At 38.3% G+C, this 13,868-nt stretch overlaps 1 protein-coding gene across 1 annotated transcript; it reads left to right on the top strand.

Annotated features, from left to right (window-relative positions):
- figla (folliculogenesis specific bHLH transcription factor) lies at nt 1-8,251 on the top strand. Its single transcript, XM_063490315.1, has 5 exons — nt 1-201; nt 1,074-1,220; nt 1,343-1,432; nt 5,655-5,807; nt 8,234-8,251. Exons 1-5 carry the CDS (start codon nt 16-18, stop codon nt 8,249-8,251), a joined length of 594 nt encoding a protein of 197 aa, XP_063346385.1. The 5' UTR covers nt 1-15.
- The last annotated feature ends 5,617 nt before the right edge of the window (nt 8,252-13,868 follow it).

Raw genomic sequence — 13,868 nt, 5'->3', positions numbered from 1 at the left:
ACGGTACTCGTTAAAATGAAGGTACCGGAGGAGGAATCCATGAGTGACATTTTGAAGCGGCTGACGGGCGAGTCCGCGCTCCCTGTCTACTGCAACATCGAGAAGTTCAAACGAGGACGGGACAATTTATACTTCGTCGCCGAGGACTTCAGCGAAACTGTGAAAAAACGAGAGTTGGTCAACGCCAAGGAACGAATGAGAGTGAGTGTTTTAAAAAGTAACTTGTAACCACAAATGAAGGACGGGTGGCAAATTTTCCTTTAACAGTTAAGGAGGGAAGCTGTTAGCAACCTCACAGCTAACGATGATAGCTGGGAAAATATATATGTTATTGTTCATTTTGGGAATAATTTGCTAATATTTTCTCAAAATAGACTGACAACTTTATTGTCCAAGCAGAATTGCAAGTTTAATCTAAACATTTCGACTTTATTCTCAATAAAGCAATATTTTTTTCCTTAATCTGTGCCACTCCGCCCTTCAAGGAGTCCTCGGCTTATGTTTCACACAGAGCTGCATCAATGAAGCAGCACTACACCAGTAAGACATTGTTTGGCGCTGAAGTTTGCTCAAAGGCCTGCATCTTGTTTTTTAGCAGCTGTGTGTTAAGTGCTAAGCATGACCTTTTTTCTAAAATCGCTTTATGAATGCATCCTGGCATTAAATGGTCTGAAATGGACTAGATTTTCTTGGAAATGCAGTTCTCCTTCGTTGTTATATTAGAGATGTTGTTTTTGGATGTCTGAAAGATATTAGAATGAATAATAATAATGATAATAATAATAATAGCGCTGATATTTGCATAGTAGACCTGCTGGGGTGCTAAAGGTTTCCTTTGTGTTTATTTAAAAACTACCTTTTGTATTTCAAAATTAACAAGTCTGTATAAAACTCAGTGCTGCTTACGATCAAATAAGTATGAATATAGACCCTGTAAATGTTTAATTTAAACTGGGATTTGTTCCCACAGAGCTTAAATTTCTACAAGAGTATCAAATTGTGACAATCGCTCCTGCTTCAAACCCTACAGTTTTCAGTGTTTGCTCAAGCACTTCAGCCTTTCTTCTTTGCAGATCAGGAACTTGAATACCATGTTCTCCCGCTTGAAAAGGATGGTGCCACTGATGCGACCAGACCGAAAGCCCAGCAAAGTGGACACACTCAAAGCTGCCACAGAATACATTCGACTGCTGCTTGCAGTTTTGCAGGAAACTGACAGTGTAAGTGCTGTGCTCGGCAGGACTCTCTGAAATGACAAGTGTGTTGTTTTCCAAGAGCAACACTGCCACTTATTGTGAAATGTTGATCTGTGTTTTGTTTTCTTTGTTTTTGTTTATTTTAGGATGATGGCAGTGGGACTGATTTCTTAAAGAATGCAATCACCTACAGTCAGACTGAAGGCCTTGGTAGTGACCTTTGGCGAGTGGATGATGTAAGTGGTGTCTGTTTCTTCAGTTAAGTGACGCTGTTGTATCAACCTAGTAATAGCGCTAATCCACATTCAGAATGTGCATGCATCATTAAATGGAGCATCACACACATGCTAGTGCTTTGGCCTAAGTTGATTCCTGCAGTTTAGTTTTGCATTTGCATGGTAAGTGAGTTAGCCATTAACACCTATCCCCATTCTTTGCATTGAGAAACTCTTTGCTTGCCTTTGCCATAGACTTTGGGTCATTACTTGTTTGAACAGTGAATTGTCATCTGATCAGTTTTGGGGTTTTTGTTTGTTTGTTTTACCACTTAGCTGTAAATGGCTGATGGGGTATTGTCACTCTGCTGGGTGTGTGGACACTAGAGTTTGTGAATGTGATTAACTTGAGAAGGAGGTAAAGTAGGATTTTTAAAATTCATACCAAAGGGTCATCTACTAAATATCTTGGAAAACTTGACCTCAACATCAAGGTTAGAGGTCATGTTTTCTGTAAATCTTGTGAATGCGATAAGATAGTCACCTAGAATTTCTTATATTATACCGTACATGTATCTATTAGGAGTCTGCGGGCCACCAGTATTTTTCAGAATTTGTCTGAATCTGAGAAGTGTTTTCGGCAATCTGTGTAATTTACATTCCAGATTGTATATTCCCTTTTCAGCCTAATTATGGCCCCTTTAAGTTGTCTTGAAGTTACTTTGAACCTCATGAGTTCCAGTGAAAAGGTACCAAATACAATTTCAACATATGGAAATCTCTTCAGATCTTTTCTTGTTAATTTGCTGCTGAATAACAAGGGAACAGGCATTCCCTGGCCATGAAACAGCCTGACAGTGATTATCAAAGTACTTTTAAGCCTCAAAAATGGGGGACTGTGTATAAAAATGGCTATGCTTCCTGAACAGTTGATGCAGTACTCTGCAAAAGTCTGCACTTCAGTCACATCAGTGCTGTGGGTGGTGTATGGAGGCAAAATTGAAAACATGTCATAGTCCAAAAACTTAGACCCATATACATTACAGTAGAATGGATCACTCTTTGGCGTATGTGAGGTGAGCTTAACTGCAATTCAACCCTTTCTCTTGCAAAAAAGTGTGTTTGTGCCAGTGTGTCTCTCCCTCTTTTGTAACAAGCTCCCTGGAGAGATGAAGGCCAGCAAAGCTCTGCTTTCCAGTTTGTGCCTTTAACAGTTAGCATTAAAGTGTATTTACACTAAATTAATTGAATGCTAACATTATATTCCCCCTTGCGTCATCCTTGCTGTTGAAAGCCGCCTTGTTAACGGGTACGGCCTCTGACATACCTCTTTGTCTGTGAAGATTAGTGTAATCTAATCAAAAGGTGAGCAACTGAAAAGGCAGGATTTATGTTTAAAGATGTCAGCTCTCCTTCCCCAATCTCAGATCTGTTATCAGTTGCAACAACTTGGTGTTTATACTAAAAGGTCAAATCTTGCCACTGTTGAGCAAATCAGCCATCCTTGTACATTGGTAGAGTGCGTCGATCCAGGTTTTTCCAGTTCTGAACCCATACACCTTTGTATCTGCTAATACTGAATACCCATTCATTATATTGCTATTAAAATGATAAATGACATTAGGGCTAGGAAATGATGATAACAGAGAATGTATTCACATTATTTTTATGTCTAACTTGATCTCCGTGTGAGAAGCTGCACAATTCACTGCACAAAAAAAAGATGCATAAAACTCATTGATACTGTTAATTATTGCTATACATCTAACCTCCATCATGGTTAGAAAATAAATCAGATGGCATGTATTATGTAGAAAAAAAAATTGGGGTTTTATTATATAGATATAGAGATATTTATATATCCCCCCTCCCCCATTTTTGAGGTCTTAGGATTATGTGATCTAACTTGTATTTAAAGCGTTAAAATTCTGAATTTGAATGAAATTTTGATTTTCAAAAAAATGAATAGCACTGATGCCAATTTTAAAAATTAAGTCAATGAAAGTGGATTTTTATATGTATGTGTGTGTGTGTGTGTGTGTGTGTGTGTGTGTGTATATGTGTGTATATGTGTGTGTGTGTGTGTGTGTGTGTATATGTGTGTATATATGTGTGTGTATATGTGTGTGTGTGTATATATGTGTGTGTGTGTATATGTGTGTGTATATGTGTGTGTGTATATGTGTGTGTGTATATGTGTGTGTGTATGTGTGTGTGTGTATGTGTGTGTGTGTGTGTGTGTGTGTGTGTATATGTGTGTGTGTGTGTGTGTGTGTATATGTGTGTGTGTGTGTGTGTGTATATGTGTGTGTGTGTGTGTGTGTATATGTGTGTGTGTGTGTGTGTGTGTGTATGTGTGTGTATGTGTGTGTGTGTGTGTGTGTGTATGTGTGTGTGTGTGTGTGTGTGTGTATGTATATGTGTGTGTGTGTGTGTGTTAATTAAAGCATTTTGTAAACTTAAACAAGGGGTGGCCATTTTTGGCCACGAGCAAGCTGAGAGGGAGTTTTGATGTTTTTGCTCTCCCTGCACAAAAATAACAATGCATTATAAGCAATGTTGATGTGAATCAATTACATGTCTCAGACTCTACTATTAATAATACAAGAAATTCCAGTAGCACTGCAAATATATAAAATTGTGGGATTTGAGGTTCTCTTCCAGCTAGTGCAGTGGACAAACAAACTGGTGTTTAAAGGGTTAAAAATGTAAAAAGTAATAACTATTTTATATTTATGAAAAGAACTGAAGTTGGTTAAAAGCTTTATGCTGAAAAAATAGCAAAAAAAAACAAAACATGAAAATAATAATAATTACAGACCTAATCTGTTGGTGGCCGCTTTTGGCCATGAACAAGCTGAAAGGTTAGTGATTTTGAACAAACCCAGAGGGTTAATACATGAAGAATTTTTTCATAAAGCCGCGAGCAGCGATCAACCATCCAGTCCTGAGCATAACATAAAACTACATCAACTCACTGTCAAAAGTGTATAGATATTTATTGCCAAATTTTAGCATATTAAATGAAATTATATCTGTTAGTGGAGACTTTTATCCAGTGTGTTAAGGTGAGCTATCATATCCAACATGAAGTGCAGCTTTTCCAGGAAAGTGCTAAATGAAATTTTAATTTTAGTTTAAAACATTTAATCAGGGTATAGAGTAAATACTTCAAAATGGCGAGCTCTATAATAGGTGCATCTACTAAAAGTCTTACACAACTTTGAATCTCTGTGACCTCAATTTTAAGGTCAAAGGTCAATTTTTCTGAACTGCTCCCAGGCCAGCCGAGAGATCTCCAGCATGTCCCAGGTCTACCCCAGGGGGTCTCCTCTTGGTAGGATGTCCCCTCCAGGCCACCTTACCAGGTGTCAACTGGCTGCTTTTTATGTGGAGGAGTAATGGGTTTACTCGAATCCCTCCCATATGACTGAACTCCTTGCCCTATGCTAACAGAGAGCTCATCCACTTTTTGGAGAAAGCTAACTTCTGCTGCTTACATCTGCGATCTCATTCTTTTGCATTTATAAGAACTAACAATAATCTTGTTAACAAAATGATCAGGCCAAGATTAGCAGATTTACGATGTTTCTCAACAACAATCACGGGGCTGCAGCTCCATCTGGAGGCAGGGGGCTGCATAAGATTTAAGACGCAACAACTTTCTGGCAATGGCCAACAATTAAAATGTAGACAATTGGATTAAACGACTAGTACTGACTAGTGACGATTAGTTGTGTAGTAGACTAATTACGCACATTTCTAATTTGTATCCATGAATTTCGTTCAGCTCACTGCTAAATATGGAATGAAGAAAAGTTCTGCAGGCTGAGTGATTCGTACAACTGAAATAACATTTGTCCCTAAGCAGCTCTATAGGCAAACTTTTATATTTATCATTGAACACTACTGGGTTATTCAGTGTTTTCTAGGAAAAAAAACAAGCATTTGGAATAAAATCCCCCTCATCAATAAATTAAAGATTAATAAATTATAATTTTCATTACAAATTAAGTTTTTTCTCTCCTATTCTTCCAGTGCAGTTCAGTGTCTGATTCAAAGTGAAGTGTTAGAGTTATGGCTATGAAAATGATTGATTTTTGCAGTGACCTTTGAGAGAATAACTTTTTACCATCTCATTTGATTGTTGTTCTGTTTTAGTTGGTCTTGCTTTACTATAGTTGACCAGTCGCGGTTCCCAGAAATGAATGTTTTATCTAACTGTGCTCTTTCTCCCGGCCAGTTGCTGAGCATGTCAGAGGAACAAATTGATGATGGATTCACTTTGCCCCCTGAACCGGTGACAGACAATGGAGAGATGACCAGACTGATGTTGCAGCACTGTGTGATGCCAACATACCAGTTCATCATCCAAGTAGCTCCTGATCAGCCTGCGGTAACTCATCAATGTACTTCATGTTTTCAGGGGTCAGTGTTCAGCCTGTCAGTCAAAAAGAGAGGGAACCTCAGTCTGGATTATTCATCTGATTTGAGGCTCACTACTTATTTATGTTTTTGTTTGTTTGTTTTTAAGTGCAACAGTGCACACATCTGCAGGTCTATAGCTAAGATTAGAATTTTCAGTCGAGTCCCCCGAGCCAAAACAAAGAACTCTGCTCATGCTGAAATGCAGCACTGTGCTTGTTGACATGGTGACTCTGGTCACTTTTGACCCCATAGCCTGTACTCTGTCCTCCCTTGGGACACACAGTAGTGGGGTTAAAATAAAGACAAGTAGATAAGTGAAATGAAATCGTGTGTGTGTGTGTGTGTGGGGTTTTTCTTTTTTGTTGTTGTTGTTTTTTTGTTTTTTTTCCTCGCAATGAACATTCAAGCAGTGGATCAGAAAAGCGCGTGTGTGAGATCTGAGTTGTCGGCAGCCTCTTCATTTACATCAATGACCTGCCTCCAATTAACTGACCATTTACCCTATTTAAGGAACATCTGCATTTTAAATTCTACACATGTTCCACATGACTGTTTCAAATGTGACCTAATTTAAAAAAAAAAAAAAAAATCTAAAAATGGCACATCTCTAAAATTGGGCAAATAAAACCACAACACATTACACTGGCATAATTTAACAAAAACTAAGCCAAAATGCACAAGTGGTTTGTGGAAAAACCAAGTACACCCTTCCTGCTTCCAATCGGAATAAAAGGCTAATGGCAGCCAGGCACTGCTAATCGAATACACCTGATTAATTGATCTTCAGGACCTCTATAAGGCAGAAGTTTCTGGTCAAATTACCTCGACTGCTTTGGCATTCTCAATGCAAAAATGAATATAGTACTAAACAGCACAGGTGTATTGCTCCAATCTAAAGGGTGTGCTTAGGAAATGCAGTCCACTAAGGCTACGTTCACACTGCAGGCGAAAGCCCATCAAATACGACTTTTTTGACCCTATGCGACCCGTATCCGATCATGGTATGACAGTGTGAACGGCACAAATCCGATATTTTCAAATCCGATCTGGGTCACTTTCGTATGTGGTACTGAATCCGATACATATCTGATGTGTTAGAAAGCGACTGCTGTTTGAATGGTCATGTCGCATTAAATCCGTCTTTTACGTCACTGGCACAAGACAGACGCAAATTATCAGTGCCGGAGAATCCATCGTGAACGCTTCCTGGCCATCCAGTGTAGATGTTAGTGAAACTGTTGGGAAGACAACGTTGGAGAAATGTGAACATTTTATTTGTACTGTATAATCTGCAGATTCTGACAGAAATCTGCAACTATCCTTTGAAGCACCGCTGCTCTCTAAAACAGCAATAGGGATAATTATTAGGCCATATGTAAATAACAAAATAACTTTAACTTAAAACTGCGAAACGTAAAGTCCGAAACAAGTCTTTTATATTAAGGGCCATCAGTCAAACAATACTGTTTGGTCTGGGTCTAAACGGAGCGCTGTGTGTGTGTGTGTGTGACGTCTTTTGCGCTTGCGGGCCGCTTTGAGGGTTCACACTAGAGTGCGTTTGCTGTCACATTTTATTTGTAGTGTGAACAAGCAGACAAAAAATCGGAATTGAGCATTAAGACCTGCAGTGTGAGCGTAGCCTAAGTGTGCTCACAACAGTCTTGTAGCTGTGGTGTTGCTCCCTCAGGGCTGAGTCTATTAACTTTGAGGTACAGAGCTGTTCTGTTGATAACTGGCTTATATGCAGGTAACACTGGCAGTTATGATATGATCAGATCGGTCCTAGTGGGTGTATGGATTTTGTATTTGTGTGGACATGGTCCAGTGCATTCTTGCTGTTGTAGGAAATCAGGGGTTTATTGTAATTTTTTTTTCATTAATCAAGTTGCATACAGAATTTACCCTGATATATCAGTGTCAGTCAGTGACAGCTGGAGTAACCTTTCAGAAGGAAGACGGGCAATGTTTATGCAGTTCTTGGAAGACGAACCCTGCAAACAATAGGCAATCACATGTTTAATTCCACGAATGATCTGGCAGAAACATTCTTCAATTACAGCTGACAATCAGCGCACAGCATTTGATTGTCTTCTGAGTAGTGCCAACATCTGAAAGGTTCAAGCAGTCCTGACAAGTGCCTGAGCATCTGATTGGATAATTTAGGTGAAGAGGTTTAGATAACGCCAGAGCGAGGGTTTTATCCCCGCACTTATGTCATTATGCTGTACACAGAACTATTGTGACAAGCAGACTTCAGTTTTCAGTGTTTGTGCATCAAATTATGAACATATAATCCTCCTGGACTGTAAGAGTGAAAAGTTGACTTTTATCCAGCAGAAGAAATGCTTAACATTGTAAGGACTTGAACATTAACTTTTTTTTGTCTTCCAACAGACATCTCAACCCTGCTAAGCAGTGTTTACAACAGCTGATGTGGCCTGATATTGGACACCTGCCAGGTTTGCATTTTGAACACGAATATTAAATCAGTTTACAGAAATGCAAGTGATGAAATGTTGGTGGGATCAGAATTTAATGATCAAGAATGTAATTGACTGCAGATCAAATCAAGTTAGTAAATGCCCTGAATGATAATTAAATATCATTATTCTTGCTTTACTATTCTAAAAATATATGTGAAGTACAAAATTACCCAGAATGTGTACAAATGTTGCCCTCATGTGGTCTGAATGAGCATCTCAGAATGATTAAGGGTGTGAGTACTACTTCCTTTATATTCTAATTGGGCCTGATTTCACAGAATCTTTGCATGTAATGATGCAATTGCCCTTCTTTTAATTTCTTTTTTTCTTCTCTCAAAACACTGGATGTGCATTACATAAAGTAGTCTATAGTTGAGTCTTTTTAAAAGTGTTGTTGCACTGCCCTCTGGTGGAGCGTTCCACTATCTAATCTGTAGTTTCTGTTTCACCTCTGACCAGGGTACTAAAAATACCAGATTAGCTGCCGTTTGCATTGCCGAATTTTAGATTTCTGATTCCTGAATGTGAATTAAGGCTTCCTACAGAAACTTTTATTTAAATGGCTCATAGTTTTAAGCGGACATTCTAGCCAACGCAACAGCTTCCTTTGAGCACTCGTGCTTCTACAAGTGGTGTGACGCAGCGCCGTACAGGAGTTATTCTCACATCACTGCTGTGAATAGAACTCCTAAAAGGATGTATTATAACTGTTTAAGAATTGATGGATATTGTTGAATTAATCACTTTAGTCTACTAGAGAACTTGATTTCGTTGTGTTAAAACATGAAGATGTAAAGCATGTAGTATGTGTTTGTAGTGTCTTATCCTTCATATAACATAAATGATAAACAGCACTGATTAAACACATACATTTAAAGAGAATTTTAAGATTAAATGAACTAAAACAGTTGAGTTAAGTGTTTGGGCTTCGTACTCTTGGCTCTTTACGTGTCCAAAGTTGACTAACTTGAGAACAAGGTGTAGAGGCTGATGTACACCACTGGCTGCTGCCAGGATTTTTATACATACTCCTCCATTTTCAGGGGATTAAAAGTAATTGGACTCCTGAAGTTCATAGGAAGGATAATGACATAATTATTTCAATGGTCAAGAGAACCAAATTCTCAAAATCATGAACGCACTCGAACAGGTAGACAGATCATTGTCAATCTACAGTCAAGAGACATGTTTGTGAATGTAAAGTCTGTATCCTGGTTTCACTCAAGAACAGGAAGCACAGGTCTGACTTTGCTAGAATATATGGCCATGTGTGGATGCCAGTAAAGCAGTCACTAATGTTCACTGATGATGTGAATGCTGATAGAAGCAGGGTGAAATATGAAGCGTACAGACAGGGCTCTAGTTTAACTTTTTTTTCTTTTTTTTTTTTTGCACCAGCACAAGTTAGGTGCACCCAATTTTTTTTTTTCTTTTTTTTTTTTTTTTTTTTTTCTTTCAACCGCATCACTTAACACCGCAGCTTTACATGTTCACTCCATACAGACAATATTGGTTTGTAAATGATTAACAATCTCGTCAACACAAGTTCCTTATTTGGAGCACATTTCTACAAGACAGATAAGTTACCGTATTTATTTTTTTAATTTTTTTTTTTTTGGACCATAAGGCGCATTAAGCGAAACAAAACAGATAAGTCAAACTTTAGTCAACTCATTCTTCTTGCTTCCTCCACTTCCGTACCATTGATTCATTAATGTCTCGCAGCTGCTCTATTCCCATGTTCTACTGCGTGACTGAGTTTACACACGTGTGTGTGTGTGTGTGTGTGTGTGTGTGTGTGTGTGTGTGCGCACACATTATGGTAATATTATGTTGAAGCATGCTATGTATTATTCTGAGGCTCCTGACTACTGTAGCCGTAATGCTCCGACAATCTACAAAGCGGTGTGGCTTTGTAGCTTAGCAAAGTCGTACTAAAACATTTTGACAGATTTTTGAGCGCCGTGTCCCACATAAAATCGGTTTGCAGTCAATAAGCACAACCAGAATTCATAAGGCGCACTTTTGAGAAAATGAAAGGATTTTAAGTGCACCTTATAGTCCGAAAAATACGGCACTGAAAAAGTCTTGTGCTTAAAAAGCTTCACTGAGCTGAAATTTAAACTTAAAATGTCTCAACATATATAAAATAAAGTCAAAATTAAAAGTGCCTCAAAGGCTTCGAACTGAACATCTCAGTATCTGAACATCTTACCTTGGGCGTCTGAGAGGTTCTGCCCTTGACTATCTCTGGTTTAGACCATGATATGGGCATAATGTGTGTCTGTTGTTGACCACAGACTTTCTGAGTTGCGGAGACTTTTATTTTTCTCTTCGGGGTACTCGAAGGGCTGGTTATGTTTAAAAACTGGGAGCTGTGTGAGCTTAATGTGGTGAGGCTTGGTATTCACATTCTGCTCCTAAATACGTTGAAAAAATGTGGGTGAATCGCTCGTTTACAGCGTTGAAAACAAAAACGTGCACAGAGCCGTGCATGAAATGAAGCCCCAAAGAATTTGTTGAATTGGTTATTATTGAATTACTCAAATTGTTGCAGCCTGAATAGGCAAACATGTTTCGAGTGATTGATAAATGGTATGAATACTTTAAGGAAACCAAGTTGTTGATGAGTGTAATTTTTCTTTTTAGGGTCCTGTTGCTTTGAAGAAAAGGATTGTTTTGAAGAAAGCAGACTTTCATTTGTGTTGTTTTAACCTTTTGGGGTTTTTTTTTTTTTTTTTTTTTTTTTGAAGTAAATGTTTTGATTCTCATTTTACAGATTGTGTCCTTGGCAGCCTTAAAATGTAAAAGGAACTTTGTTTTTGTAATTTCACTTATGAAATGAATTGTTTTCTGTGTAGGCCTATTAGAAGCCTGTTGTATACAACACTTGTTGTAAGAGTCATGTAAATGTTAAACTCATGTTAGTGTTAAAGAATGTTTTCTTTGGGGGGAAACAGAATGAATTTGTCACACTGCTGTCACTTACTGTTATTAAATACAAGTGGAAATGTGAAAATGCATGAAAAATTAAAGACTGTAGTTCTTTGTTTGCTTTTGTTTTGATTCAGCTTTATTAAAAAAAAAAAAGTAGTATCTTTTTGTTCAGATGTTTATATTTTCTAAACCCAGCAGTAGAAAATTTTAAAGCTTCATACACTTCAGTTCACTTATAAGGACGATTAAGGTTCAAAAGACCTGATGAATTCTGACCAGGTCTCTGCAGTTCAAGAATAAAGAGACTTTAAAGATTTGAAAGCCTGTGTGGAAAGGCAACATGTGACCCCATGATTACTGCAAAAGATCTTTAGAAATATTTAGAGAAAGTGATACTGTTCTGCTTTTCAGGTCTACATGAAGAACATCACTTGAAACCTCATCTGCAGTCTGCAAAGCAACATCAGCAGTTTTGTCGGCACAACCTAGCAACTAATTGGAAACTAATGATTACCAATTGACTATTTTTGTGTAGCTCAGTGTACAGAAAGTTGGTGTGTGTCTAGTTTGTATTAGATTTTATGTCATTTGATGTAATCGTTGTAGCTGGGAATCCTTCAGCAGCCATATCATCACACTTTCCTTGGGCGGGTTTGAGTAGGTGGATACATTTCAGGTAAGTCATTAATGTACAAACTGAACAACAGAGGGCCCAAAGTTGAACCTAGAGCGTGTGATGTGGATCCTTGAGAAGAGCAAAGAAAAGTCCACACGTATAAGAAGTTGATAATACTTAATACAGTCTGTGCACCTTAAAAACAATCAGATCCATGAGCTCAAGCTACAGTCATCTAGGGTGTTGATACAAACTCATAACCAATCTGAACCTCAGCAGTTTGTTTTCTGCTGCTGACTCAAGGCAGCAGCAGGAAACAAGCAGAAGTACCAGCCTCTGCCACCCACCACCTATTATTTACATCTGCTTCCAACCTACAGTAGCCATGTGTTGCCTCCAGCTGCTCATAACACCCACCTGCTGCCTCGTGCAGTTTACAGAGCTGGGAAGGAAACCACACACACCTCCCCATTCAGCCTCTCGTGCACTGTTCGATCCCCATCCAACAGTCTCTTACAAAGACCATTAAAACATATAACATCCCTCTGCTGGTCTAATCTCCACCCCCACAGAGCTGCAGGCACGTCACCTACGGCCTCATTTAACCGCAGTCCACTTGCTACACCACATGAATGTTCTAAGGACCATCTACGGCCTCAACCTACAACCTACAGCTTCCTCCTCCACTTGCAGATTAAAGCAGATTGCAGGAGCTAAAGCTTCCACCTACTGCCTCGTCCAGGCAATTTCACCAGCACCATGAACCCAAATAGCTGAAAAGTGATGTTATGTTTAAAACAACTGCCAACCCCACACCTACAGCCTCATCCTCCACCTTTAATTTCAGCTGCAGATACCAACAGAAACCTTTAAGCCAAATCTCCTTCAAACAAAATGGTCATGAGTAGAAATGTTCAACTAACTAAATCCTACATAGTTCTAAAGTACTCTTTATGTGATTATAAATACACAGTGATGTGTAAATTTTAAGGACATTAGACTGAATGTTGAAAAATAATTACATTTCTGAAAGTAAAAGAAATGTCTTAAAAGAGCTTGAGGTGTTTTAATCTTTATATGATCCTTAAAATCCTGACTCTTTTTACCCTAAGGATGAAAAATGCCACCCTCCCAAAAACTGCTGTAAAAATATTACTATATAATCCTTTTTTCCACTTTAAATGACTCAGTCTTTTAAAGCTACTTCAGCCTGTGAAATACATTTTAAAATGTTTTATTTTAACCCTTTAAAGGTCAGTGTGTTTACAGAGCTCCACTGTTTTATATCGGAAAAGAATACCAGCAGCGGAAAGTCTAAAAACTACATTTCAAGGAGTGTTTTATTATTTTTATTAGGTCCTAAGATGGGTCAATGATTGGAGGCAACATTGCTTTTCATGCATTTTTATTTTTTCTGTCATGTCAGATTTTCTTTTAATGGTAGCGTTGCAAAAATTGCTGTAAAAATGTTATACAGTAATATTTTTTCCACTTTAAATGACTCAGTCTGAAATATCAATATCAAATATTACATTTAATTATATTTTGGATTTTAACCCTTTAAAGGCCAGTATGTTTGCATAGCTCCACTGTTTGTTTGTTTTTTTTAACAACTTCAGCCTGAAATATAAATATAAACTATTAAGTAGAGTTTTGGGACTTTAACCCTTTAAAGAAGAGGGACTCCAGCTGAGGTGGAGCAGAGGCTGAAAATGGACAGACTGGTCTTGGCATATAAGCTTCCCACATGGTGCTGCCAGCTCTTCTATGTTTTTTCCATGCAAAAGTCACACTGCTCTTACATTTGCTGATGAGAGGGGCTTGTAGCAGCACCCTGCAGATTTTAATTGATTAATTGTTTAACTTGTAAACATCCATCTTCACACTCACAGTGCACGATAATTTCCAGAGCATCCTGCTGTAAAGTCTTGCCATCTCCAAAACAACGGCTCCTGCATTACTGCTCATATTTCCAACTATAGGCGCAGTGCAG

Source organism: Pelmatolapia mariae, linkage group LG12, assembly GCF_036321145.2.
Source record: "Pelmatolapia mariae isolate MD_Pm_ZW linkage group LG12, Pm_UMD_F_2, whole genome shotgun sequence".
Taxonomy (NCBI): Eukaryota; Metazoa; Chordata; class Actinopteri; order Cichliformes; family Cichlidae; genus Pelmatolapia; species Pelmatolapia mariae.
Note: the sequence above shows the minus strand (reverse complement) of the source record. Positions and strands in the feature narration are given on the sequence as shown.